General features: G+C 42.3%; 1 protein-coding gene across 6 annotated transcripts in view; it reads left to right on the plus strand.

Moving 5' to 3' along the window:
- Nucleotides 1-1787: 1787 nt before the first annotated feature.
- The window catches only part of ARB2A (ARB2 cotranscriptional regulator A), a 268507-nt gene continuing 243854 nt past the window's right edge, over nt 1788-26440 (plus strand). The window contains exons 1-2 of one of the 6 annotated variants that reach the window (XM_074812896.1): nt 1788-1803; nt 25441-25509. In XM_074812896.1, coding sequence (XP_074668997.1) covers nt 25449-25509 — 61 coding nt within the window. In that variant the 5' untranslated portion in view covers nt 1788-1803; nt 25441-25448. The other 5 variants (XM_074812892.1, XM_074812895.1, XM_074812893.1 and 2 more) reach the window with 5 other exon arrangements.

The raw sequence follows: 26440 nt of genomic DNA on the forward strand, positions 1-26440 counted from the left end.
TCAGTCCTCTAATGAGACTTGGAGACCTTCCCTTTCAACCTGCCACCTCTCCGGAATACCAAGAGCTTCAATTCATGGTCAATAGTTCTTTGCTGTTCAAGTATCTCCAAAACCACTAACCCCCCACGCCCCATTTTGATAAAATTTTTCCTCCCTGAATCCTTCTCTGGACCTGTAGTTATAAAGGGCTGTATCAAGATCACAGGCAGAGCACTTTTTTACCTGTACTTCTCACACAAGCCACCCCTGAAACTTGTTCCTGACTCCTACATTCTACCAGTTCATTTTTGTTGTTGTCTGGGGTTTGGGTTTGATTGTGGGGTTTTTTTTGGTGGGAACTGCAAGAGATGGAGAATGATGGTGAACCAGATAAGACCCCAACAGAAAACACTACTTTTAACTCGAGTCAGTCCTAACCAGGTGCACTTTGCAGCTCAGCAGTACTTGCGAAGAGATGGCATGAACTTCGAGTGGGAGGCTAGGGTTGCTTACATCAGTACGGTTACCAAAAAATGCTGATGATTCCCAACCCTGACTTCTTCTGTTCTGCTACAGATCATAGTCAGAGCTGATGGGCTACACCTCAGTCACAGCACTATCGTATGGCATCCCAAATGTCTCATCAAAAGACAAGACCGCGTAAGCACCGCTTTTTTCTAACAGGGGAAATACAGGAAAAATACAGTCTCAATACATGGGGGGCAGAATAGCAACCGTAATTTGTAAAATTTAAATAGATAAGTTCTCCAAGTCATTGTAGTATCTTCTGCATTGAAGAAGAAAAGCATTTCATTTATTCCTTCCTTGGGTGTTTCAGAAAGCCACTGACAGGAGAATATACAACAAGCTTGCTGCTTTTGGTCGTAACAGAGCAGCTGGGAGCAACCTGGATGAGAAATGCTTTCTCTTCTCCCATGCAGACCTGTCCCTGGCTCTAGCTGAGTGGATTGTGACCCGGAGCTAAGAGGGGGTGCAACATTTGAGTTGCATGCACGGTGTGCGTCCCATCTGTGTTGTGCTCACGACAGGAACAGCTCACAACCTTCCTGTGCAGAGCCACGAGAGGTGGAAAACTCCACTGAGCACCTGCCTAACACAGTTGTTTGACCAAATCTGGAAAGCTTTTCACAGGAACGCCCCTGAAATAAAGCTTGATGCGTTTCCTCTTGCTATGGCAGGGCAAGGAAGCAGGGACTGCTGGCGCCAGCCGATGTTTTAGTACAGGCCAACGCATCGTATTTCATAATTCATGTATTTCTGAATATGCCTCAAACCCCTGGCACGATTTATCCCAAATCATTTCTTTTTTACAAATTCCCAAGCTATCAACAGGGGCACTCGCCAGTGGAAACACGACCTTCCCGGCCAGCTCTACCAGCCCACTGCACCCCGAGATGCCGTTACCCGCCCGGTCCATTCCAGCTCAGCGCTGCCCGCCGCCTCCCCCGCGGGGACAGCACCACCCTGACGTTATTCCGCCCGAGCTGCCTCAAAAACAAAAAAAAAAAAAAAAAAAGAAATAAATAAAACCGCTTCCCCGGGGAAAGCCGAGGCCGCCGGGCAGAGCCCTGACAGGCCTCCCCGTAGGCCGCCGAGTCCAGCGGGGCAGCGCAGGCCCCGAACGCGGTTTTTCGGCCGCGTTTTGGCCGGAGGGGGCCGAGGGGATGCGGGGAGGGGTGAGGGGAGGGGTGAGGAGGGGGCGCATGAGGGGACGAGGCCTCCGCTGCCTTTCCCGCTCCACTTCCGGGTTCCCCGCCGCGTGACGTCACCGCGCGCGGACCCCGGAAGTGGAGCCGGAGGGGGGTGAGAGGGGGGCGAAGGGGAGGGGGGGGCGGGTGGTGCCAGGAGCCGGAGCGGCCGCGCGTTCCCCGGTGACGGCGCCGCGCCCGCCCCGCCCCGCCGGCGACGGGCGCCAGGTACGTGCTGCGGCCCGGCCCCGGGCAGGCGCCCGCCGGGGCGAAGGGGCGCGGGGAGCGGCTGGCGGGCCCTGAGGTGGGAGGAAGAGGAGGAGGAGGAAGGGGAGGAAGAGGGGGGGGGGCGCGGGCGGGCGACTGAGCTTCGCCTCCGCTGCGGCGAGCGGGTGGGGGCGGCGGCGCCCGGCCTCCCCTCGCAGCCCTGGGCCGGCGGGGCCTGGCGTGCGTGAGGCGGCGGCGCTTGGACGAGGAGGAGGAGAAGGAGGAGGAGGAGGAAGGGGAAGGGGGCGGTAGCGGCGTCTGCCTGCGGCCGGGCCCCCCGCGCTGTCCGCGCCGCCCCCGTCCCGGGGCTCCGCGTGGCGGGAGCGGGTTTCAAAGCAGAGCGGGGCCGCCCGCCCTTGGCCCTTGGGGTGGGCGGGGGGACGCGGCCGCAGCCTTCACCTTCACCCCGGGACCGGGCCCGACCCCCCGCCCCCGGGCCCCGCCACGTGTTGGCACCTCCGGAACGGGTGGCCGGTGTGGAGAGTGAACCCGAAACGGAGGATAACTGTAACCGCTTCTCATTTTCCAAACAGTTTAAAGCATATTTTTCTTCCTCAGAGTGCACGCTCGCAGCCATTGCTGCAGCTTTCCGGTGCTGTCAGCTGCCTTCACAAAACAAGACTCGTCAGTTTTCCCTCTGACCTTTCTGTAAAGCTTTCTGCAAGCTTTCTGTACAGTCATGAATGACTAAAAGTGACTGCGTGAGCCTAATTCTCCTGACTTCATGACGTAGCTGGGCTTCAGTGCTCATTTTCATTCCAACTCTTGCTTTCCTAGTTATATCTGAGTGGAAACTACTTTTTGGAGTGAAGTTTCTCATAGTTGGTCTGGCAGCTTAGAAAGCCGCATGGAATGTTTGTCATTTCCGAGTTATCCATATGTAAACATAGGGAGAGAACTTTTCAGTTTAAATTATTAGTGTTGGTTTCTGTTTGGCAATGGGATAACTCAAAATTCGTTATTCTGAAACATCAGAGGTTGCGTGTCTATAGTTCCTTTCAAAAAACCATGCACTTCACTTTTTAGAGAAACGTTGGCTTCTTTTTTCTTTCAAAGGTAAATACTGAACCTTTTGATAGAGTGTACTGCGTTCCTCCCAGACAGTTAACTTTCAACTGTGGCATCGGCTTAATGAGTCCTCACAAAATGTAGCACCCACTTTGCACTGTTTCTGTATGAAGTTTTTGGGTAAGGAGTTTAGGCAGTTTGAATAAGCAGGTCCCTTATTCAGGACAGACCTTGGTCAGGATGTACCATCCCTGGCAAAAGAGGCGTTATAAAATCGACAGAGATTACAAAGCTAGCTGGGTATCTTTGGTCTTAACTGCACAGTGACACAGTAAGAGGAGGCTGGTGACACTATTTGCCTTTGAAGAAGCGTAAATACCACTAATACAGCAAAAAGGCGGTGTCCATTTGGTAATCGCTGATGTTTTCTTGGAATTTCTTGGAATTTAATGACACTGCGGGTGGAAGAGGATGGCAGCGTGTTATGCTGCTTATGGTAAAGCTGCCTGATGATAGCATATTGGTTAGAGAGTGCCTGTGGGATGTTAAAATTAGGTATTTTGTAAATATGTAGTAAAAGGTAAAAATGCTGTTGTGTAGGGAAGACTAAAATCTTAGTGGTTGAAGATACTTAACGTCACAGAGGGTATCACAGAGTGACACCAGTGTAAAATACAGGCAGCACCTCTTTCTGTGCTCCTCTGGGTTTGGAATTGAACAGATGTGGCGTTCTGAGTGTTTCAGATATTATTTGACTTTCTTTCAAAAGGAGATAATAACTCTTCCTTGCTGGTGAGAGGTACTGGCCTTTGCAGGGTCACTCTGGGGAGAAGCCCCAGGCGGTGGCCCGGAGGTCTGAGGTGCCACCCTTGGTGTTAGTCTGGGCACTCCCCAGCCCGCCCCAGTCAAAACATGGTGGGTTAAGACAGGTGTAGTATTTATAGTGTTTAAGCTGACCTGGGTCTTTTTGTCTGAAATAGGTTAGCAGATGCTGGTAGGCGTAGGAATGAGATGAAAACTTCCAGCAGGCCAACAGTACGGAGCAGCTGGAGGCGGACAAGGGCATCATCATTTCAGAAGCATAGTGCACACTCAGAGTGCTGTCTGCCTTACTGAAATACCTCTAATTATTGGAGTTTTCTCACCAGTGCCTGGATTTTGTCCGTTTTCTTCAGATTGCTTTTCCAGTGATTGTAGCCAATTACGAGTGCATGTTAATCTGCTAGTTGACTTGACCATGGTTTTTACTGAATTGCCTTTTATGTGCTAGTTAGCTCATGTTTGGGACAGCTTCTCCTTATAATTACTCAGTGGGGATTTGTCTGTTGGTCTCTCTTCTTTTAAGTTCACAACCTTATTTTTTTTTCCCCCTGAAGACTCAGCGCTGACTTTGGAGGTTTTGTCCATTCCAGGCTCTATAGAAAAAGTTCTGAATGCGACTCTATTGCTGGTACTTTGAATTTGACCCACTGTTCCTTTGGGGAACAATGTGCTGTGGTGACTGAGGAGTTTTTTAGATTTACAATGGATTCCTGGAATTGTTTGAAGTAAAGCATACACACAAAGAATGAATGGATATCTTTTTTAATTTTTTGCCACTCACTTACTGAAACAAATTGGTTAACAGTGGGCATGAAAACATCTGCTTATGAAATTTAATGCTGCCCTATGAAATTTTTTTGTGCCTTAGAAGAGACTTTTTTTTCTCTTTATAAGTGTGGCCGTACATGTGTCTATTTAGCTCGTAGATCAGCTTCACAGATTTGCACTGAGTGGAATTCCTGAAGTACAATTTAATGGGTTTTAAATGGTTATTTTTCATGGATGTTGTTCAGTGTTTTAAGGGCTGTGGTTAGAATGTGTGTTATGTATATATACACAGTTTCTTATTTCTGAGAGGAAGACCCTGGGGTGTGGACTCAGAACTTAACGTTTAGCTACTCAGAGTGTGCCTTATGCTGTTGTTGTAGTGTGACCAAGTCTTACGGGAAGGTGAAAGGATACAGCATTCAATTTTGTATAATCCTTGCCTTTCTGTTCATCTCACCATCAGATACTTATTAGTGCCAGTTTTGGTAATGCTTTTTGGTTTATGGCTGACTGCTTCTAGGAATTAGGCTGGGACCCACAGGTCATTTCCCTCCAGCTACAGACCCTCTCTGCTGTTAACAGAGGGGCCAGGGTGCGTTTCAGAGCTGGTTCATGTCACATCCCCACAGCTGGAAGGGGCTGCGCTCCTCTTCCTCCTGCCCCGACCTCCAGCCGTGTGAGGGATGGACAGGCTAGCTGCATAGTGAGCCAGGTGAGGAAGCTGATCCAGAGCGAGAGATGTAAAATGCTCCTTTCTCGTTGCATCAGCTCGCTCTCTAGCACGAGTGCTATCATCAGAAGGGATGTGGGATGGTGGCTGGGAGTGGAGAGGAGGGGCTGAAAGTCTTGTATCTGGGCTTCAGCGTGGCCTGAGTCACCTTGTCCTTGAACTGACTGTGGTGAAAGCCCTTCTACCCGTTTCCTGAGCAGTCTGCTCCTGTGAGTTAATTATTAATGATACTGCTGGTGAGGATGGTGTCCTGCGCTGTGAGCTGGTGCAGTCTTCATGTAACTGCTTTTATTCCTGTTGCACTCTCCTGCAGAGTATCGACTTCCAGCTTGAGGGAACCTCTCTGGTACTGCAGTTTGTATTCTCTTGAGCGGGTATCCAGAAAGATGAACCACGTAGAGGCTAATTTTAGGTGTTTCTGCTTTACAGTTACTGTAGCTTCTCTATTCTTCCAGCTTCCTATTGCCCAGCAGAAATTGAAGGGCACGGGTCTGTGCTAAGCCTGCTATACAGACATTTGACTCTTGGAAGTATTGATTTTTAATACCCACCTGAAATAAGTATTGTTTTAGCAACTATCATATTAGCTCAAGCAATATATTTACTATGGTGTTAAATTTAGGAAACTCTTCTGTCAGCAAACAGTTTTTTTTTCTCAGGCAGGCAAATGTAAGAAAATGTTCTTTATCATATGTCTAGAAAGAGAGATGGTGGTGAAAATAAGAATTGGCTGACCTCTTGTCAGTTGGACTGCAAATTAGCCAATTCCAGTGTTGACTGGAAGCAGATCCATACCCGAAGCACCAGTGATACTGAACGTTAGTGTTTATGTTTCTTGATGCTTGTGCATTGAGCCAGGCCCATCATATTACATTGTTCAAGTTTCTGTGGTTTGTTTTCTTTTAGTTTATTATCAGTTGTTAATAAGGATGTTTTCCTGTTTACTGCCAATTTCAAGGCAAAGTTTAAGCTAATTTTTTTTTGAGAGGGACATACTGAAAAATGTTTTTGACTGTATGGAAAATATTCTTGATTACTCTTAAGTACCCCTAGGCATCTCCAAGATGTAGATAAGAAATATGAAATTTAATAGGAAGATAGCTTTGGAAATTGTGAACTATTTCCCAAGACAGCCAGTCTGGATTTGTCTGAATTATAAGCTTCATAAAGTTGCCATTTTCCATTTGCAATTAAATCTTTTAAGATATTTGTTTTGAATTCTCTGGACATTTCAGCTGCAATGTACATACTCTCCTGGCCTACTGAGCTTTCTTCACCGTGTCAGCTTTATGCAGCTTGCATGACGAAAGCTCCGGGTGGGACGGGGGAAAAACGGGTTCTCCTGTTTCTCGTCATCCCTTAACTGAAGTATATTTTGGCTTAGGAGCAGGCATAGTGGACCTCATTCTTGGTTTATTTCTGCTACATGCTGTGAATTAGTAGCTCAGTTGTACCTGCAGCCACTGTATACCTCTGTGCTCAAAGGAAAACGGTCTTGGTTTTTAGATTAATAACTGCTTGTCTGAGAAGACGGACAAGGCAGTTCTGGTGGATCTTGTTGTCAGCATGCTAGGTACACTCCAGGTTCTCTTGAACGTTGCATCAAAGACCAAGCCGAACAGATAACATAGTGGTTATTGTTTCTTTTAGGGTTTTGCAAGCCAGGCTCCACAAAGCCTCGAAATGCTGCATGTTTGAGTAAATGTCATATTTATGCATAGCACCATTAGTGTATAATACATGCAAATCTTGGTCTTGTTTAACTGGAGAAGATGCTAAACCCTATTCTTTCTTTGCTTTCTTCCTTCTTGTCGTAAGCACTAGAGTATAACCAACCAACCTTGAAAGCATCCAGCTTTTTTTCTGACAAATGAGCACGTAATTACTCTTGCAGAACATGTGTGTTATAAACCCATGTTAAGAAATAAGATGTTGGGTAAGTGGACTGAATTTAAATAAAAACAGGCACCACAGTCAAAAACAAAACTGGAAGTATTTTCAAAGGAGAAATATGTTAACAGGAAGACTTGGTAGTGAAAGAGCCATTATATAAAGGCATTATGGAAATACGGTGAAATGAAGAATAAGTAGGTGTGCTCATGCACACAATCTGTATCTCTCTTGAAGAATAATAGTCCGTGTAGTGAAAGAGTATCTCCCCACTGAAGCATACGATTAAATCTTGTGAAATAAAATCTGAACGACTGGGAATTGTGTATCTGTATATTGATAACTCCCAAGCTGCAAGGCTGTGTTAACATAGCTGCCCACCTCCACATCAAGGAGAAATATTTCGGAGCAAGCAGAGCCATCAAAATCAAAGCTGTTATAAATGCAAACTCGTGTTTGAGATGTGCCAGTCAATAAGTCAAAAATCAGGAGAGGTTTCATGATACTTTATTTTAAATGTTTGTATTTTGGAATAGCAAAGTTTGAAATTTAGAAGAATAAACTATTTTCTATCACAATGATCATTTATTGAGTCCTCCTTTTGCTTTGTCTGTATTTCTTTCTTGCCCGTGTGGGCAAATCAGGCTAAAAAGTTTCCAGACGGCAGCTGTATGTTCCTGCCTTGTTCTGTCACCTCCGTTGCACCAGGTAATGAACCAAATCTGAGAATTGATAAGTTAAAAGTATGCTCTTAAAAAAAAGGAGGGGGGGTGAGGGAAGAAAGGTAGGTGGTTTTGACTCAGATCAGGTCCCTGTTCTGGTTTAACTCAGATCTGATTCCCTGAACCGGTTCACTGTGCATTGCTACAAACAGTTCTGTCAGCACAGCTGAGGGGGTAGCGTGGGCAGGGGGTGGGACCGCTTAAGTCGTTTTGCAAAGATATGTTTGGGAATATGTCCTTTGATTCTAAGACCTGGGGGCAGGAACGGTCTTTGTTCTGTATTTGTTCTCTGTGACACAGTGGGGTACTTGTTATCTGTCCGGATGAAGTCGAACACAGCTTTCCCTTGAGTTGGATTTAACATTTCTCAGCATAAGAAATTGTCCTCAATTTTTAGAAATTTCAAGCATGTTCTGATAATGGCAGCATGAAAGCTCCAGGTTATCTCACTCGGTGTTATGTCCACTGTGATAATGAAACTTTTATTTCCAACAAGATGCAATAGATGCTTAAGCACCATGCTATGTGAGATTTCGTATCTGTAGCAAGCCCCAGCTAGTATCCTGACTTGTACTTTATTTCTTAAGACATGATTTTCTGTTGTCAGTGACTCAGAAACAGACAATGACATTTTTGGCACACAGTGCCATTTGTTCTCCATTGTTGCTCTTTCTAAAGAGGTTATATCTTGATTTCTAGCATTACATTCATGTGAATCATCCCACCAACTTCACTAATATCAGATAGGTTGAACGTATGTTCCTGCAGGAGTGCTTTAAGTTCTTGCTCATTATCTTCCCAACATCATTCTGTGGGCAATTAAAAGATTTTTTTAAAATTTTTGTCTTTTCATTCTTTGTTCTGTTAGTTCTGTACTCCTTGTCTTTCTTTCTGGTGAATATTTAAGTAGTCATAAAAATCAGGATAACTCCCTAAGGAGTAATCGTTGAGAGGACCACACCAAAATAACCAGGTTTGAATTCCTGCCTGTGTGAGATAGTTGGTCAAGGGAGGAGGGGAGGAATAGAAATACGCTGAGGTGTGAAGTCCAGTTCTTTAATTATAGCAACCCATACCTTCATTTTCTTGGGATGAGAGAGATTACCTTGTTTGTATCAGACAAAAATTGAATTTTTCAAAGCTAGTAGCACATTCCTTTGAGAAGCTCAGATTTTGCCTCGCCAGTGATGTCCAGCGGAAACATTGTTTAGAAAATTCCTGGGAATGACAATCTTTAAAGAGTACTACTACTAACAGCAACATAAGAAAGCTTTATGTGTGTGCTGGTGTTAAACTATCCAGCTTTCCAGAACAGGACCATGGTATAGATAACACAGTATTTTTTCTTTGTGTGCTTGTTCTAAATTGCATTTATCTGCTGTTCTATAGCAGTATAGGATAGCAGATAAATACATTTTAATGTTTTACTTTATGGGAAATGCTGGTAGATATAACCCCCTATAAAAATTTACCGTGAGGGTGATTGAACATGGGGATGGGGCCCAGAGAAGTTGTGGAATTGCACGTGTTCAGAACTTCTCTGGACAAGTACCGAAGCCAGCTGTTCTGGTAAAGCCTGCTTTTTCAGATTGGACAAGGGGACCTCCAAAGGTCCCTTCCAGTATACATGATGCTGTGGTGCAGTGCCTCTGCGTTTTGGATTGGAAACACGATATTTGGCAAGGCCTACTTTTGTGTCAGGTATCAACTTCAGTTTTATTATGTAAAACTCTCCAGTGATCCTACCTGTACAGGACGTGCTGTGCCCTTTTTGTTGTTTGGACATGTCTACCAGCACCACAGAACAACCAAGTGTGCTTGTTCCACCTGTGATGGCTGTGGTGAGGGTGACCAGGAGAAGTGGACATCGGGGACTTTGGTCTGAGGAAAATACTCAGTGGCTTTGTTATTGCTGTGCTCGTTCTGTTATGGCTGGATGAATGAAACCAGGGGACTGGAGTAGAGTGGACGCGGGGAAGTTTGGAAGGAGGAATTGAGTTGGCAGTATCTCTGTGAAAGCACTTGAAAGGACGAATGAGGACGCCTTGGGGAGGGGGTGGGATGGCACTAGAAGCCTTCAGGGTGGAATGAAGCCAAGTGGGACTGGGAGCTTGTGAGAGAAATAGGAGAGGATGATTGAGAGGCACTTAGATGTGGGGGAGGAGGAACTGAGGATGGCAGAAACATTAGGTTCATACTTAAGGCTCAAGAGAGGAGGGTCAGACAAAAAACTGAATAACTCCTTACCAAGTGAGCACCTTCATTCTGTGCATTGACAAAGGCAGAAATGCAGTGGAAAAAACCAGATCTGATTATGTCTTCTGTATGGGGTTTGCATGGCAAGGGTTTGGTAGCGGCGGGGCTACAGGGGTGGCTTCTGTGAGAAGCTCCTGGAAGCTTCCCCATGTCCCGCAGAGCCAACGCCAGCCCGCGCCGAGACAGACCCACCGCTGGCCAAGGCCCAGCCCATCAGCCACGGTGGCAGCGCCTCTGGGTAACGGGTCTGAGAAGGGGGAAAACTGAGCAGCAGCAGCAGGCGCAGAGAGGAGTGAGAAGAGGCGAGAGAAACCCCTGTGCAGACACCAGGGGCACGGAGGAAGGAGGGGGAGGAGGTGCGGCAGGCGCCCCAGCAGAGACTCCCCTGCAGCCCGTGGGGAAGACCACGGTGAGGCAGCTGTGCCCTGCACCCAGGGAGGCCCACGCCGGAGCAGGGGATGTGCCCAAGGAGGCTGTGACCCCGTGGGAAGCCCGCGCTGGAGCAGGGTCCTGGCAGGAGCTGTGGCCCCACAGAGGACCCACACTGGAGTTCATGGAGCTGCAGCCCGTGGGAAGGACTCACGGGGGAGAAGTTGGTGCAGAACTGTCTGCTGTGGGAGGGAGCCCACGCTGGAGCAGGGGAGGAGTGTGAGGAGTCCTCCCCTGAGGAGGAAGGAGCGGCAGAGGCAACGGGTGAGGAACTGACCACAACCCCCATCCCCATCCCCCTGCGCTGCTGGGGCAGAGCAGGGAGAGGAATCGGGAGCAAAGCTGAGCCCGGGAAGAAGGGAGGGGTGGGGGGAGGCATTTTAAAACTTGGGTTTATTTCTCATTACCCTACTCTGATTTGATTGGTGGTAAATTAAACTCATTTCCCCAAGTCGAGTCTGGTTCGCCTGTGATGGTAATTGGTGAGTGATCCCTCCCTGTCCTTATCTCGACCCACGAGCCTTTCGTTGTCTTTTCTCTCCCCTGAGCTCAGGAGAGTGATAGAGCGGCTTTGGTGGGCACATGGCATCCAGCCAGGGTCAACCCATCACACCTTCATTTTGTTAATGACTTTGATGATGATGGTATAAAAAGTGCATCATTAATTTGACAGAGAGTACAAGGCTGGGAGAGGATTCAAGTTTTTTGAAGAATAAATTTAAAATTTCACATGACTTAGAGAAATTAGAGAAACAACATAAAAGAAATAATACTGTTTAAAAGGACAAATGCAAAGTACTGTGCTTAGATTAGATAGTTCCCTACATAAGTACAAACTAGCAATAATTCTAGAAAAAATAATCCCAGAATTTTTAGGTGAATCATAGTCTGAACATGCGTCAGTAGCACTGTGCTGTTGCAATATGGGTAATCATTCTTCTGGGATGTATAGTTAGAAGGGGCATATTTAAACATGTCACATAATTTCACTCTACTCCACATTGCTTGGGCTTCATCAGTTTTGGGCATCACATTTAAGAAATGGTTTGACCCCATGGGAGAGTCTTCCAGGGGAAAGCAACAAGAATCTTCAGAAGTCTGGAATAAAAAAGTGTGATGTGGAAAGGCAGAGAGAGTAGTTTGCTCAGATGAGAGGGGACCAAGACAGACGTGAAAGCAGCCTCCAGGTATGGGAAGGGTTGCTGCAAAGAGAAAGGGCGTAAACTTCCTAAGTGTCAGGAAGTGAAGGGCTCTGGCAAGAGTTAGGAAAAATACTCTGCTGAGAAGGGTAGTTTGACATTGGAACAGATTTCTGTTTATAGCCAAAATACTCATACTATGTCAAACAGGGTGGTTTCGTTGTCGGTAATACTGGGGGAAGTGGTTTCTCTGTCGTTGCTGGAGAGTGTGCACTACCATCCACCTTGCATGGAGAGAACTTCAGCTTTGGTGGGGGAGGTTTCCTCTTGCCTTCCGTTCCTCAGGGATGTCAACCGCAGTTGGGGGAAGTAGAGCAAAAGGTCTGATGGTTTGGGTGTCCATTGGGACACAAGAAGAGGTTCAAGCGTGAGCTTAGCTAACAACATGAGCTTATCTTCAGGGAGCTTGTGCAGTGTTCATTATGGGTATTTTTTTGAAAAGAATTAAGGTAAGACCACACTGGACAGAAACTTAGATATAGTTGACACTAACTTAGAGAAGTAGGAGAGAATGAGCTGACTTCTTTCCTCATTTTTATTTTCTCCACATTGTTTTTTGTATAAGACTGGAGTTTAGTGCATGGCTGCCAAACTAAGTTTGTGCAGGTAACCTTAATTTTGTTATTTCCTGATACCTGTAGACTTGACAATGTTTTTATAGTGCTTTGAGTAAGGAAGACACACAGATTAAGCATATGCTCTCATCTATAGAAACATGATATGGACACTTCTTAAGGTTTTATTCATCTGCAAGATGATTTTAACCAGCTTGAAGGTGTTCTAATGCACTTAAAAGATTTGTTGCCAGTAGAATGAGTAATATGCAGTGTTTTCAGCTTTCACAGATTTGTCATGGCTGTGACCCTGATGCTTTTGACAGTTTCATGATAATAAATTTTGGCTGGTTCACACACATTGAAGAATCAGAATCAAATTCCTAAACCAAAACTGAAACCCCTGGGACCACAAGCTCTTAATTCTTGCTCAACCACATGCTGTTCATAATGATTCTTACATCCCTTGTTAGAAGCTGTTCATTGCTATTGTGGGAGGTAACTAAGATACGTGTAAGTACACACACACACACACACACACACACATATACTTTTTGCATATTCATCCGTTGTGCACTTTTAATTTTTCTTACCTTCAAAGAACGACAGAGTGGTTGAGGTTGGCAAGGACCTCTGGAGATTGCCTAGTCCAACCCAGTGCCCAGAGCAGGGTCACCTGGAGCAGATTACTCATGGCCGTGTTCACTAAGTTTTGAATATCTCCAAGGTCAGAGACTCTGTAACCTCGTGGTGTGCCTGTTCCAGCGTTTGATCACCCTTAGAGTAAGGGGTTATGCTCAAGAGTTATGTTCAAACATCCAGTTTGTGCCCATTGCCTGTTGCCTTCTCACTGGGCACCGCTGAGAGGACTCTTGGCTCAGTGGTCTTTCCTCTCCTCATCAGGCATTTAATTGCCATTGATAAGGCTCCCCCCCACCCCACCCCACCCCACCCCACCCTGAGTCTTCTCTTCTCCGGGCTGAACATGTGTCTCCTCGGACATCAGATGCTCCAGGCCCTTAAATGTCTTTGCAACCCTTTGCTGCTCTCGCTCCAGTATGTCCATGTCTGTTGTACTGGGGAGCCTGGAACTGGACACAGCACTCCAGGTGTGCAGAGTAGAGGAGAGGGATCACGCCCCTCAACCTACAGGCTTTTCCTCAAGCAGGATGTCATTGCCAGGGTCTTCTTCACTAATTTCTTTCTTCAGGTCTCATTTTAAATTTTTGAGCAACATCAGATATGTGGTCTAGAAAATATTTCCTACTTTCTTCTAAAACATGGGTTTTTCCCTTTCCAAACTACAGTAGCTTGAAATAATATTCGTTACGTTTTGTGAAGTTTCAGAAACAGTAGCACAAAAAGCGTATCCATTGGAATGGAGAAATTTGTTTCAGCTGATTCTTGCAAGATTGAGAAATATTTTGAAGTTGAGTAATTTTTAGGTATAGACTTATTTTGTAGTTGCTTTCCATGTAGTTTGAAGCTTATCCCTAATTCTCATGGTAGTTAAACACCTGGCTAGTTAAGACACATTTTACCAGGAATATAAGACTAATATTTCTCTGCTATACTCGGCTTGGTTTTAAAGCACTTAAATCCTAATTACAGATAATTTTGGATGTGGAGTTCATGCTGCTTAAGTTTTTAGGTGCTTTTGGTTCTGAATGCCTCCAAGGACAATGTTCTGTCCTCTGCCCAAACCCATTTTTTTTTTAATCGTTATCAGATTTTTTTTGTGGCACCTTCCAGATTTGTACCAAGTCTGCTAAAATTCATTTATGTCAAGAAAGTATATATTTTGTCAGCGTTGCTGATCTTTTATTAACAAGGTTTGGGGGTTTTTTTGAAAAATTGCTTTCCATCTGCTTTTCACCCTCATTTTCTTGGCTTTTTTTTCTGTATCCTTTTTCATGGTTTACAGTAGAATTTAGTAACAGAGCATGGAGAGTCTGAAAATTTTGGTTTCTCTAAGATTTTCTTTCTCTTCTTTTTTCCTCCTTCTCAAGCACAAGGGATTTAGGACAAAAGGTTTTTGCTTCTTCAGACTACCTCACATCTTTCAGCTGTTGTAACTGAAATGTGTCTTCTGCTTTCATTCTGGAGTAGGTTAAAAACATAAAGGATTGGAGGGTTGGCTACATTATCATGTGGATAGATTCTTGCAATGTTTTTTTGCTGTGGTGTTCTTGGTAGTTGACGAGGTATTTTTCATTGCAGATTCATTTTGTCCTGTGTTTATACTGCTAATGTGACCTTATAATGCTTGGTACAGCTTTCATTTAATTAAAAAAAAAAAAGAATTCTTGTTTATGTAAGAATACTTTAAAGGTGGTGCTACTTTAGTGCGGATTTTATTGAAAGCTATCAGTTATGTGAGATAATGTTTATAATGCCTATAATGTGCTTTTCAGGAGTCTCTTGTTGCATTCAGTGAGGCTGATGCTGGTTCATATTTTTTCCATGCGACACACTGTGTAACGTATCTCCGCTTTTCTTGTGTTAATTTTCATGCAGTCTTGGGAAGCAGTATGATCAGCTGCTGTAGAGGTTGACATAAAAATAAGAACTTTAACATGGACATGCCTTAGTACACAGGTGTTTTGTTTACATGACTTTTTAGGGTTTTACATTACCGATCTGATCATAAGGTGATGTGAAGGTAGAATAACGCAATGGATTGTTTACCCTCGTCCTGTAATTACTGTTCTTTTATCAATAAACGCTGTTGTAGCTGTTACATTTTTCAGCTACCATGCTATTCAAATCAATGAGTTGTGTTTAACAGCAGCATTCCTTCTAAAAAGGCATCTTGTTGCAGCCTGGAAGAGTTATGAAGTCCACTACTTCCTGTAACTTAATGATTAGTCATTGTCTTTTCTGAGAGTGATTATTTATTAATGTTAACCCAAAGAGTTATAAAAGAGGTTTTCAGAGAAGTCCTTTGTTACTCATTTTAAATAATATTTGGAACGATAAGGAAATCCTAGAAGATGAGAAAAGTGCTGATGGTGTGTCAGTACTTGGTAGAAGATAATGGTTCATCCAGACAATAAAAGTTCAGCTGACTGTCACAGCTTGGGTAAAATAAGGGGATCTAATGGAAAAGTCTGTTAATAAATAATTAAATGACAGAATAAACTGTTCAGATAATCGAGTTTGCTTGATTACAGCTACTGCTTCAGTATAATAGATTTAAGATTTTGTAAAGGGAGAAGATAACTCTCATTCAAACTTCAAGACTGCTTACTATCAGTAAAATAGCCACGTCACGAGGCACTTAATGTCTTTCTGAAAAAGTTTTAAGTAACAGTTTTTAGGAATGGTAGTCTTTCATAAATACTAGGAGTGATCTTGGGAAATAATGTTAAATCATTACTGGTAACATTTGGTTTAAACCCATGATCAGTAAAAAAATAGTGAAGAATCTATTTGGTATTACCCAGTTATTTAGCAATTTAGGTTTACAGTCTAAAAAACTAAATTAAAAAAGCAGGTCAGGTTTTCAGAACTGAAACAAGGTAATCAGGAAAAATGGGGAACTTCCCTGGGAAGCTGCCACTCAAGAGGTGTTTGTCCTGTGGAGTTTGGCTTGCATAATGCTTTCAGTTGGGACTTAAAAATGGAAGGGGACAGAGAAACTGGAAAAAATTACTTTGAGTCAGAATCAAAATTTCATAGAAAGAGACTCTGCTAAGCTTGTTTCGTTTACCAGGACAAAGAACTTGACTGCAGGATCTAATCAAGTAAGGGGAATGTAGAGAGACAAAACTTAACATACAAAGGCAGAGTAGTAACTAGTGCCTGAAACCTGAAGCCAGAGTAATTCAAACTGGAAATGAAGTACGAAAGACAGTGACTAGCCTTTCAGACTATCACAGCAAGAGATGGACTCTTTAGCTCTTAGTAACTTGAATTTGGGAGTGGATGCCTTTCTGGAAGAACTGCTGTGGTTAAGCACAGGTTACTGGTCTCAGAATTTGTTAGCTGAAGGAAATAAAAGGCCTCTGATAAACAGGGAGTAATTCTAATCAATTTTGTGGGCCTGTCTGGCCTGGAAGTGAGAACATTCCAAGCAACAATCATTAATTTTTCATGATGCTTTTTTTTTGTCAAACTGAGTTGCATCTCCAGTCTTTTGCTTTCTAGTCATCTGCTGCTTTCATCTGCACCTTTGAGTCTGGCAATACTTGGCTGAACTCTGCTCTGTCACATATTCTGCACCTGTTTAAGATGGTTCTCCTCCTTAGTAGGTATTTATTTAAAGTGGTGGGAAATGCAATGTTTTCCACAAAATAGAGAGTTTTACAAGATTGTTTAGAATGATTGATGAAGTTTCTTTAGCCCTTGTCTTGGAGTGGTTACTACTAGGACAGAGTGTTTAGGCTTGAGGCTAAACCAAACCGTTTCATACATCCGTTCAACCTCATTGAAGTAGTTCATGTAACAGGTAGAATTTAATTTTTTCAAGGACTGTGTTTCAGTAACTTTGCTTAATAGCATGGCAAATAAGCGCTATCAATATGGCAAAAGGATCCAGAATAAAAAGAGAACAGTTGTTCCCCAGTTTTTTCTTCTGGAGTTCAAATCACAGGGACAAATGAAACTGCCAGATTCATTGTCATAATTATCATCTGTATTTGTACACAGCAGTAATCCCTCATCTGTCGTGCAGGGTGGAAGACTGGGCCGGGAGGAATTGCCTAAGTTATGACAAAGATACGTGCAAAGTTGTGCATTGACAAAGGTATAATTCCCAAACAGCAGTGCAGCCTGGGGTATAGCTGGCTGGGGTGTAGCTCTACTAAAAAGGAGGTGGAGATGCTGTTGGATGGCAAGCTGAACAGTGCCTGTGTGAGCATGAAGGCCAACGGAGTCCTCCGCTCTATTGGTATGAGCGTACCTAGGGTGCTGTCTCTGGTTTGTCCCCTGATTTCAAGAGAGACATTGCAAACTTGGAGGAGGTCCAGCGGGTGGCCACCAGGATGATTAGTATGCTACAAGGATGATTAGCACGTTGGGGAACTTGACATTTGGAGAACGGTTCAGGGAAGTTTGTAGAGGAGAGAAGGCTTGGAGAAATTTCATTAGTCATCCAATACCTAGAAAGTAGTTATGGAGGAGGAGTTGTTTTCTCTTCGCAAGGGTGCATGGTGGGAGGATAAATTTCATCTGGGTATAAGAAAAAGAAAATCTGTTGGCAATATTGAACACTGGAGTAAGTTCCTCAAAGGCGTGGTGGAATCTCCCTGACTGGAAGTATTGAAGGCTCATCTTGGCAGCATCTCGACTTACCTGATACAAGTCCCTGTAAGGCCTAATCAAGTAAGTTCTGACAGAAGGTTCAAGACCAGATCGCTTCCAGAGATCTTTTCCAACCTAGGCTGCCCTAGGATGCCATGGCTAGAGCTGTTGGCAGTCATGGCTCTGGGCAGAGATAGCTAGGTTGTAGATTGGGCAGTAGCAGAGCCGTCTACAGTCTGATTACAGTTACTGACTTAGGCAATTAATGGAATATTTTAAATACAGATATTAGATTTTAAATTTTTAAAGCTGAACCGGTAAGGAAAATGGAATTTATTTGCCTTGCTTTTTTATCTTTGTTCTTTTTATTGTTTTGTAATAGAAAGTAAAGGAAGATCTACTATGTGAAAAAATCAAAAACACAAGCGTGATGCAGTCAGAATTTTAAGATCAAAATTTAAACATTGAGCTAAAAGGATAGTGTACTTACATTATTCACTTTGTTTATATATATATATATAAAAAAATAATGTAGTGCTGCTTTATGACAATCCAGCAGCAGTAAATCTGTGGACTGCGTGTGTTTCACAGGGCCATTTGCTTTGCCTACCAGATAGTTGAGATGAAGCTTCTAAACTTCTTGGTTCAGCTGGCCAGATTACGTAAACTGCCTCTCAGGTAGAGGGCAGAGCAAAGACATTTGAGATACTATATTAGTAAAGCTGGGAGAAATTATAAAATTAAAGAAATGGGTGTCCTACAGCAGGAAAAGCTGGGAGCAGAGCTGTAAAGGCAGATTTCCTGAGGTGGACACTCCCGCAAAGAGGAGGTATGTACACTGTGGGAATTTGGGGTATTTTGATGAACTGGTGACTTCAGTGCCCCTGCTTGCTCATTTCAGTTGTGCATGATTTGATTCCACGTAGAATCCATCTATTTTGGATATTTCTGTGTCACCAGAGTATCTGTGCTAGAAGCAGAGTAGCCAAGTGGGATGGTGATACTTATTCTTTGCATGTGCACATTCTGGGAGGTCTTGGAGGAAACAGGTATGTTGCAGAAAGCTGGGTGCACTTCTTACCCTTCCATAGTCTCTTTCTGTGCACCTCCTCAGCACGGAGTCTGCAGTAGAATTAGAAATACCTCTCTGTGTATGAGGATCTGGGCTACAGACCTGGATTCACTGCATTTGCAGCTGATTTGTCTGTCTTCTTTCAGGAGTCTTCAGTTAATGGCAGACAGCCCTTCTGAAAGTCGCACTAGTACTTAAGAGCAAAGGGGGAGAGAAAAAAAGTGATTTTAAAGTACTAAACACATATGCATATGTCTAGGGTTTTTTAGCAGCTTTTGATGGTAGCCTAAGCAGAAATCATTTCCCTAGAGTTTTCCAGTCTCTCTTTCTCTCTTCTTCTGTGGCTGTCCTGCAAATTACTTTGGTGTCTCTCCTAAGAGAAGGCTCTTTTAATAGTCTTCGAGTTTTTCCGTGTTCAGAGGCCTTTTTCTCTCCTAGTTGACCCATGGGATTGCTTGAGAGAAGATATTAAAAAAAAGATTAAAAATTCTGGCTTTGTCCTGTAACTGCTTAGTATGTACGCAGATGATGCTATTGAGAGTCAGTCTTCTCCACCCCATCTTTCAAGTCAGAATCCCGTTAAAACGAACAGTCTACTGCAATCATCTTAAAATCTCCTCCAAAACAGTTTTTTCAAATAAACTATCACAGGGCAATTTCAGGTATATTATGAAGTAATATTGTGCCAAGTCCTTGTGACTCATCCTTGCAACGTACACTGGCAGGAAAATCTGATTCTGTAATTAAAGAGCATTTCACACAACTGTTTTCCAAATAATTATATTGCTTCAAAATTTGTGTTCTCATCAACTGAGATGTAGCCCCATGCACTAATGGAACAACACAATACAAACTGTGCACTGAATATATCATTATTACACGTTACATGGGCTTTTTCTGAGGCTTCAGTTGCAGAGTGTTAGTTCTTCATAAATGTTAATTCCTTGAATTATCTCTAGCATCTGCTGCTTTTGGAGGATTCTTACTGGTCTTTTAGATGAAGGTGGTGGTGAAAGGCATCTTAAAATTAATGTCTTGCTCATCATGGGTACTGGGATTGGGAAAGCTAGGGAAGGTTCTTCAAAGTTCATCTTAAAACAGGAGTCCAGTGGTCCATAGTTCTGAGCGTTGAAGGAAATCACTCAGACTGAATGCCCAGAAGATGAGAAATACAGAAAAAGAGGTTCTCTGAGAACATTTTGGTTTTGAGGAGCTGAATAGTCCATGAGAACACTTGCAGATTGTTCCTGTGAACACAGTTCTCCCAGGCAGTGTTCTCCTGCCTTCACTGCAGGATCAGTTTTTCTGTCCGCAGAGTCACTTGCCTGATTTGTTAGATAACAGTCCTTCTGCCTTTTCAGAAGTAGGGTTCTCCATACACTTAATTATTGTTATTCTGCATATTCAAGAGAGTGTTGCATTGTGCACTGTTGTGGTTGAGTCCCTGTAGGCAGCCAGACCCTCCTCCAGCTGCTCACTCTCTCTCCCCACAGTGGGCTGGGGAGGAGAATCAGAAGGGTGAAAGTGAAAAAACTCAAGGGCTGAGATAAAGACAGTTCAATAGGGAAAGCAAAAGCTGTGCACGCAAGCAAAGCAAAATAAGGAATTGCATGTGCTCGCCCATCCCCAGGCCAGCCGGGCTCCATCGCGCATAACGGTGACTCGGGAAGACAAACGCCGTCACTCCGAACGTCCCCCCTTCCTTCTTCTTCCCCAGCTCTGTCTGCTGAGCGTGAGGCCATATGGTGTGGAATATCCCTGGGGCAGCTCTCCCGGCTGTGTCCCCCCCCAACTCCTTGTGCACCCCCGGCCACTCGCGGGGGGGCTGAGGGGCAGAAAAGGCCTTGGCTCTGCGTGAGCACTGCTCAGCAGTAACGAAACCACCCCTTGTCATCAGCACTGTTTCCAGCACAAATCCGAAGCTCCATGCAAGATACTATGAAGAAAATTAACTCTATCCCAGCTAAACTCAATACGTTTATTTAAAGCTGTTGCTACTACAGAAGAATTCTTGATGATCATTTTGAACTTTGTCTTTGGTTGATATCATCAATCATGCTGTAAACCTCCCAGAGGCTGTGTTGAGGTTGTGCTGCCTCTTTTTGTATTATTTTGACATGTTTATTTGATCATGTTTACATGCATATGTTGATGAAGGTCACTTCCAGCATTTCAGGAAAGTTAAACTGAAATAATTAAATGGAATCGTGTTGACTCTGCCTTGTGTAAACAACTGAGTTGCTGACATGGTTGGGACACTAATGCACATAGCTCGTAGTCCCCTGCTTTTTGAGCTTACGGGGTAAATAACACAGGAAAGTAGCTGCTGTGCAAATAAATCAACCTTTAGTGTCGGCTGCAGTCATGTACTTTATCAGCAGGTTCCACCACCGTTTGGTAGAATGTGAAGATGTACTGAGATTCAGGGACTTTGGGATCCTTGCCAGTTTCTTTGTATTCTAGTGGTTAAAGATCCTGCTCTTCCAGCATTTATTACTCCCCTCCTGTGCATCTTCCCTCTGGCTTTTTGCAGCTGTATGGAGCATGCTCTAGGCAAATAGGTACATTTTCTGGAAATTCTGATAAGTCTTAATAAACCTATATTAAATGTGTGCAAAAAGCAATTTTTACTCGAGCAGATCTGGGCAGGCTTTAAGGGTAATGGCAGGAGGCAGACACTGCTAAGCTGATCCTCTGGCTAAATTTCTGATCTCTGCAACATGGAGATGCTGTAGCTGCTCATTAACATCAGCAGAACTGAGCAGAAGATACTGTCTCTGAACCTTCTTATGCAAGAGGTAGATATTTTAGCTGAACTTTTTCAAAACCATTTAGTCTAAAGCAGACTGGAAATAATTGGCTTTCGGAGCTGAAGTTTGGCAAATGTATAAGCAGTTGAAAATAGGGTCTTATAAGTGAAAGAAAGTGAAGTACAAACTTAATTGTAGCAGTTGTTACTGATGTCATCTGTAGTGCCCTAAAAGCAGGAATAGATAAAATCTAATTAGACAGAAAATACTACTAAGATTAAAGTTTGTATTTTTTGCTCTGTTGAGCCAATAGAGAGAAGAGACTAGAGCCAAACTGTCACCCAGCCATCTCTGAAGGAAAAATGGGTCTTAGTCACCAGCCACATTGCACAAATCTAACCCATACTTGTCCCTAGCTTGCTTGGGATGTCAGTTTTTGGAGAAGAAGACTCTAATTCAACTGTATTCTAATACAGCAGTGTAGTACAAAGAAGCATTCTGATGACTCCTGTTCAGGTTGTGTCCAGATAAACTTGATGGACTTGAGCTGTTTGAAAATACTTGTGTGTTTTCTTCTTATGTCTCACTTGTGGTGGGTTAGCGCTACAATTATTTATAGCATTTATTTGGAACATCTGTGGCATTAACTTAATTTCAGGTATTGCTAATGTAGAGCAAAATCTATATACTACATTTTTTTCCTACATTTCTAGCTGCATTTACACAGTGAAGAATGATTGAAGTCTGTAGAAATCTTTGTATTTGTGCATTTGTTTCAGAGCTGGAATATATGATGTGATATCTAGTCTGATTTGAAGACTAGCACTGTTACATGATCACAAGTTCGGTGGTCCAAACTTACAGTGCTGCTTTACAGACAAGAACATGAAATATGTATGTATATTCCCTTAAGTGTGCAGAGCTCTGCTACGTTTGATTATTAGTTTGGGGTTTTTTTGGGGGGGTAGGTGTTCAGGTTTTGTTTTTATTTAATGACCATTTGTTTGTGAACACTGCCTTAATAGGGGTATGATGAAAATGCAGTCTTGTTGTCTCATGTGAAACCATGAAAACAGAGTATTTCTGCTGTCAAATTATTTTAGGCATTGTTGGGCATTGAGTTGAAGAGGCACAGAATATGCATAAGATATTTTGTGACAGAATACTTAAGTTTGCATGGGAAAGCAAGATACATACAAATAAATATACATTCTCTTGGCAATAAATTTACTTACTGTAACTATTTCTTCAGGTGAAATAGTAACTTGGTTTTCAGGGAGTAGGCTTGCTGTAGCTGATGAAAAAAACAATCACAGAAGAGATGTTTTTGAAAGAATCATCTTAGTAATTGTACAGAACAACACATTTTAAATAATCTGTATTTATTACAAGAAACTTAATGATGGTATTTGTGAATTATGTGGAGTGGTCTGTGTACGCCACTGCAGATCACTGGGGATTGAAACTCATGCCTAGAATAAACTGCAATTCCTGCATTTGCCTATAAGCAACCATTCAGAGAGCTTTATAATTTTCCCACTGTTCATTTCTGCACCACCAGACTATAGTTGATTCGACACCTGTCTGTCAAGGAAAGGAAATCCAACCCTCTCATCTAATTTCTTCTGTTTGTCATTTAAACAAATATCAGTGAGGGATTCAACAAAATGCTGTGTTCACACAAACAATGCATAAAATACTGTGTGCTTGTTTCATCCTCATTCTAATATCAAGTCCTCCCTCCAGTGGCTGCTGTAACAGTTTTTTTTACTTTGTCAAAAAGAACGGGAAATTCTCTCTCTCAAAGCTAAATTGCAATTTATTTATTTATTTTGGTGCTTCCCGCTTGGCAAGAGAACCTGTTATCTACTGTTTTGTGAGTGGCAGGGTCTTCATCTGTTAAAGGAAGAAGGGTATGCATTGTAGAGACAAGAATGCCAGGGATTCTTGGTTTCTACATTGATTTATCTGATTAGGGCATGAGGGTTAGTTTACAAAGGTAAATCTGTTCATATAAATTTTATGTTTCTTCCCTTGGGTAATAACAAGTCTTCGAGCACCTGTATGTATTTTGTAACTGCATTAACCTACCTGCACCCAGTTATGAATTTTCAAATGTTGTGTAGGGAGGACTACCCCGTTTGTATGACTAGAATAATTTTCATCTGGACCATCACAAAGCACTATCACTGTCATTTTCTAGTGCTTCTAATAATTTCAACTGGAGTAGGTTAGTTTCTTTTCTAAATGATTTGCTAGAATGTACATGGTTTTGTGCTGCAAATGTACAAACTAATGATGGACAAGATTTTGTATTTGGGGATCTTTTGTCAGTGGAGCATTTGGAAGCATCTGAGAAAAGTCTTTAAAACCATCCACATGTGTGAATTGACATTTGAGTCATTTTAATATTTACATCAACTATGTTACACACTAGAAAATACAAAAAAGTCTCTGAGGTTTTGCTGTTATTTTTGTTGATTACTTCTGTTATGAGTGCTAACATGATTAAAGTGTTAGCCAAAAGATGCACATTTTAACTGAATCATGTTGAGTTGTGTCATAATTTAACAAGTACACGATCTAAGCAGAGCTTTCCTGGTGGAGTTGTGTCTTTAAAAGAATTTTGGCAGTGTACTGTCATTTCCCATCAGCTTAATCTGAACAGCCTTCTGCAGAGGAAGCTGTCAGTCTCCCATAGGTCCAATTTGTAGAATGGATTATTGAACTTTCTTGAACCCCAACTTAAAAAAACAAACAAAACACCCACCCCACCCCCCCAACCCTCTCCTTAGTTAATAACTATCACCCCCTTAAATTGCTGTATTTTTCCTTAATCTACAAGAAAATGTCATGTAATAGGCTTTCTCTAAAGACAGTAGAAAAATAGTCTTTATTATGCTTTGGTTTTAATTTTTTTTCTGCTGCCTTTACAGTGAGCTGCTGTTACTTAAAAGAAACCAATTTGGGGTTCTTTCTTACAGGTGTAAGTATTAGGGAGCCAGTAGTACAGTCGGTGAATCCTATTACTCTTTGTTTGAAAGTTACAAATTGCTACAGAGATACAGTTCCTGTGAACTCATCTATGATAAAGTATACTGGGGAGAAGAATAAAACAAATTGTTAATGACTGACAGATAAAACAAAGAACCAAAAAAGATGAAGGGGAAAATGAATTCAATGCACAGAAGTCTTTTTATTGAGAAGGAAGAAGTGGTGATTGTGATGTAGTTTTCTCACTTGGTGTCAGATTCAAGATGAAAGAGATTGCAGATTTGAATGTCTGGGTTGCCTTCTGTGCGACAGGAGAAATTTAGAAATATTTTGCAAGTAAATTCTCACCTTCAGTATATTGAAGTTCATTCTGTACCTGGACATTTACTCTGAATATTTCAGTGCTGATAATGTGTGGTAGAAATCACAGTGGTTTAAAACTGCTCCGTGTAATTTTACTAAAACAAAACTGTATAGCACAGTAAGAACAATAAAGTGGAGTTAATTAGTGAAGAAAATCATTAAAGATTGTGGATGTTCTGTTGATTATGTTTTGGTTTTTCTTGTGTGTTCTACTTTGGACAGAGAAGTGTGGTGCTTCTCCAAAAGGCTTATCATTTACTGATGTTACATTAGAATCACAAAGAAATATCTATTAGCTACGTGTCCTTTTAGGATTAGGGAGAAGTTAGCGTTCATTCTTCTGAACTTGAATCTTTGACCAAACTTGGTGCTGGCATGTGTGTCACACTTTGTTGTTAAACATCTTAATCCAGGGTAGTGTAGTGAGACTTTAGAGTGTCCAGTGTAAGTTTTGAAGGATAAGAAAAAAAAATTAATTTTACCTTACATATCACAGGGTTTTATAATACTCGGGGAAGTTTTTCTTTTGGAACAAGTTCTGTTATTTTGTGATGTAAGCAGTAGCAAATGAGATCTGTTGAAGCAGAAGTCAATAAATTAGTTAATTTCCAATTCCTGTTGATTTTCAGATTGTCCTTCGAAGATCAATGTACATTTACCTCAGTATTTTAAATCTGTTGACAGTTTGGGTAATGATGGCTCAGCTCCAGCAGGGAGGCCCAGATGAAAAAGAGAAGACTACTGCATTAAAGGGTATGAGTCTTTTTGCCTTCTTTTTACATATATTGACGTTTCAGAAACAATTATTAAGGAAAGGAAAATAGTTTGATACAACTAACTATGGATTGGAGTCTGGGAATTGCAATACTGGAAGATACTATTAGTCCATCTCTGCTAATGCTTTTTGTCTAATGGTGTGTCCATTATCAGTATTTTCATAAGATGATATGAAAAATAACAATCTGTGGTAAGGAGTAGCAGATTAGGATACCCATTAATTTTTTTAATTTTTCAGAATTATTCCTTGAGAAAGTTGGCTGGTGCTTTTGTGTTCTTAGTTTCTGGGAGTTATCATTTAATTTTTATGCCACTTATGGTTTATAATTATGCAACTGTATTACAGCTCTTAAAAATCTCTTTGACTAGGATGTTAGCAGGAAAAACATTTTCAGGACATTGATTTCCATGTTGATTTTATAAAGTTTCTTTGTACTGTTTGTTTTAAAAAAATAAGTGAAGTGACTTAGCAGAGTAATTTTCTTGAGGAAAAAATAAATTAAATAAATGACATCTTTTAGATAGTGTTTTTCAGTATTGGAAGTACATGGAGTTGGTTAGACCTACAAGTAAGCTAACCAAGCATGGGATTTAAAGTGCTTGCATCACACACTTACTCTCTAAATTGTCTTTCAAAAGAGAAGCAGCGTATACCTTGCAACTCCAGTGTAAAAATTGGATTTCTACCAAAGTATTATTAGAGATATATGTTCTATTATACAGTGATAGTAGATGGTGTTCCTTCAGTTACAGGTGTGTTTTTGTGGAATGTTTGGTGAAAACCTACGTGGTGCTTTTTTCAAACCTTGTACTAATTCTGTCAAATTAGTATATTTTGAGGAAATTTTACTTCATGTTTGGAAAAGTAAAACTCCCATTTTTATCCTTGGCATTAATTTGATATCCA

Source organism: Strix aluco, chromosome Z (assembly GCF_031877795.1).
Source record: "Strix aluco isolate bStrAlu1 chromosome Z, bStrAlu1.hap1, whole genome shotgun sequence".
Lineage (NCBI taxonomy): Eukaryota > Metazoa > Chordata > Aves > Strigiformes > Strigidae > Strix > Strix aluco.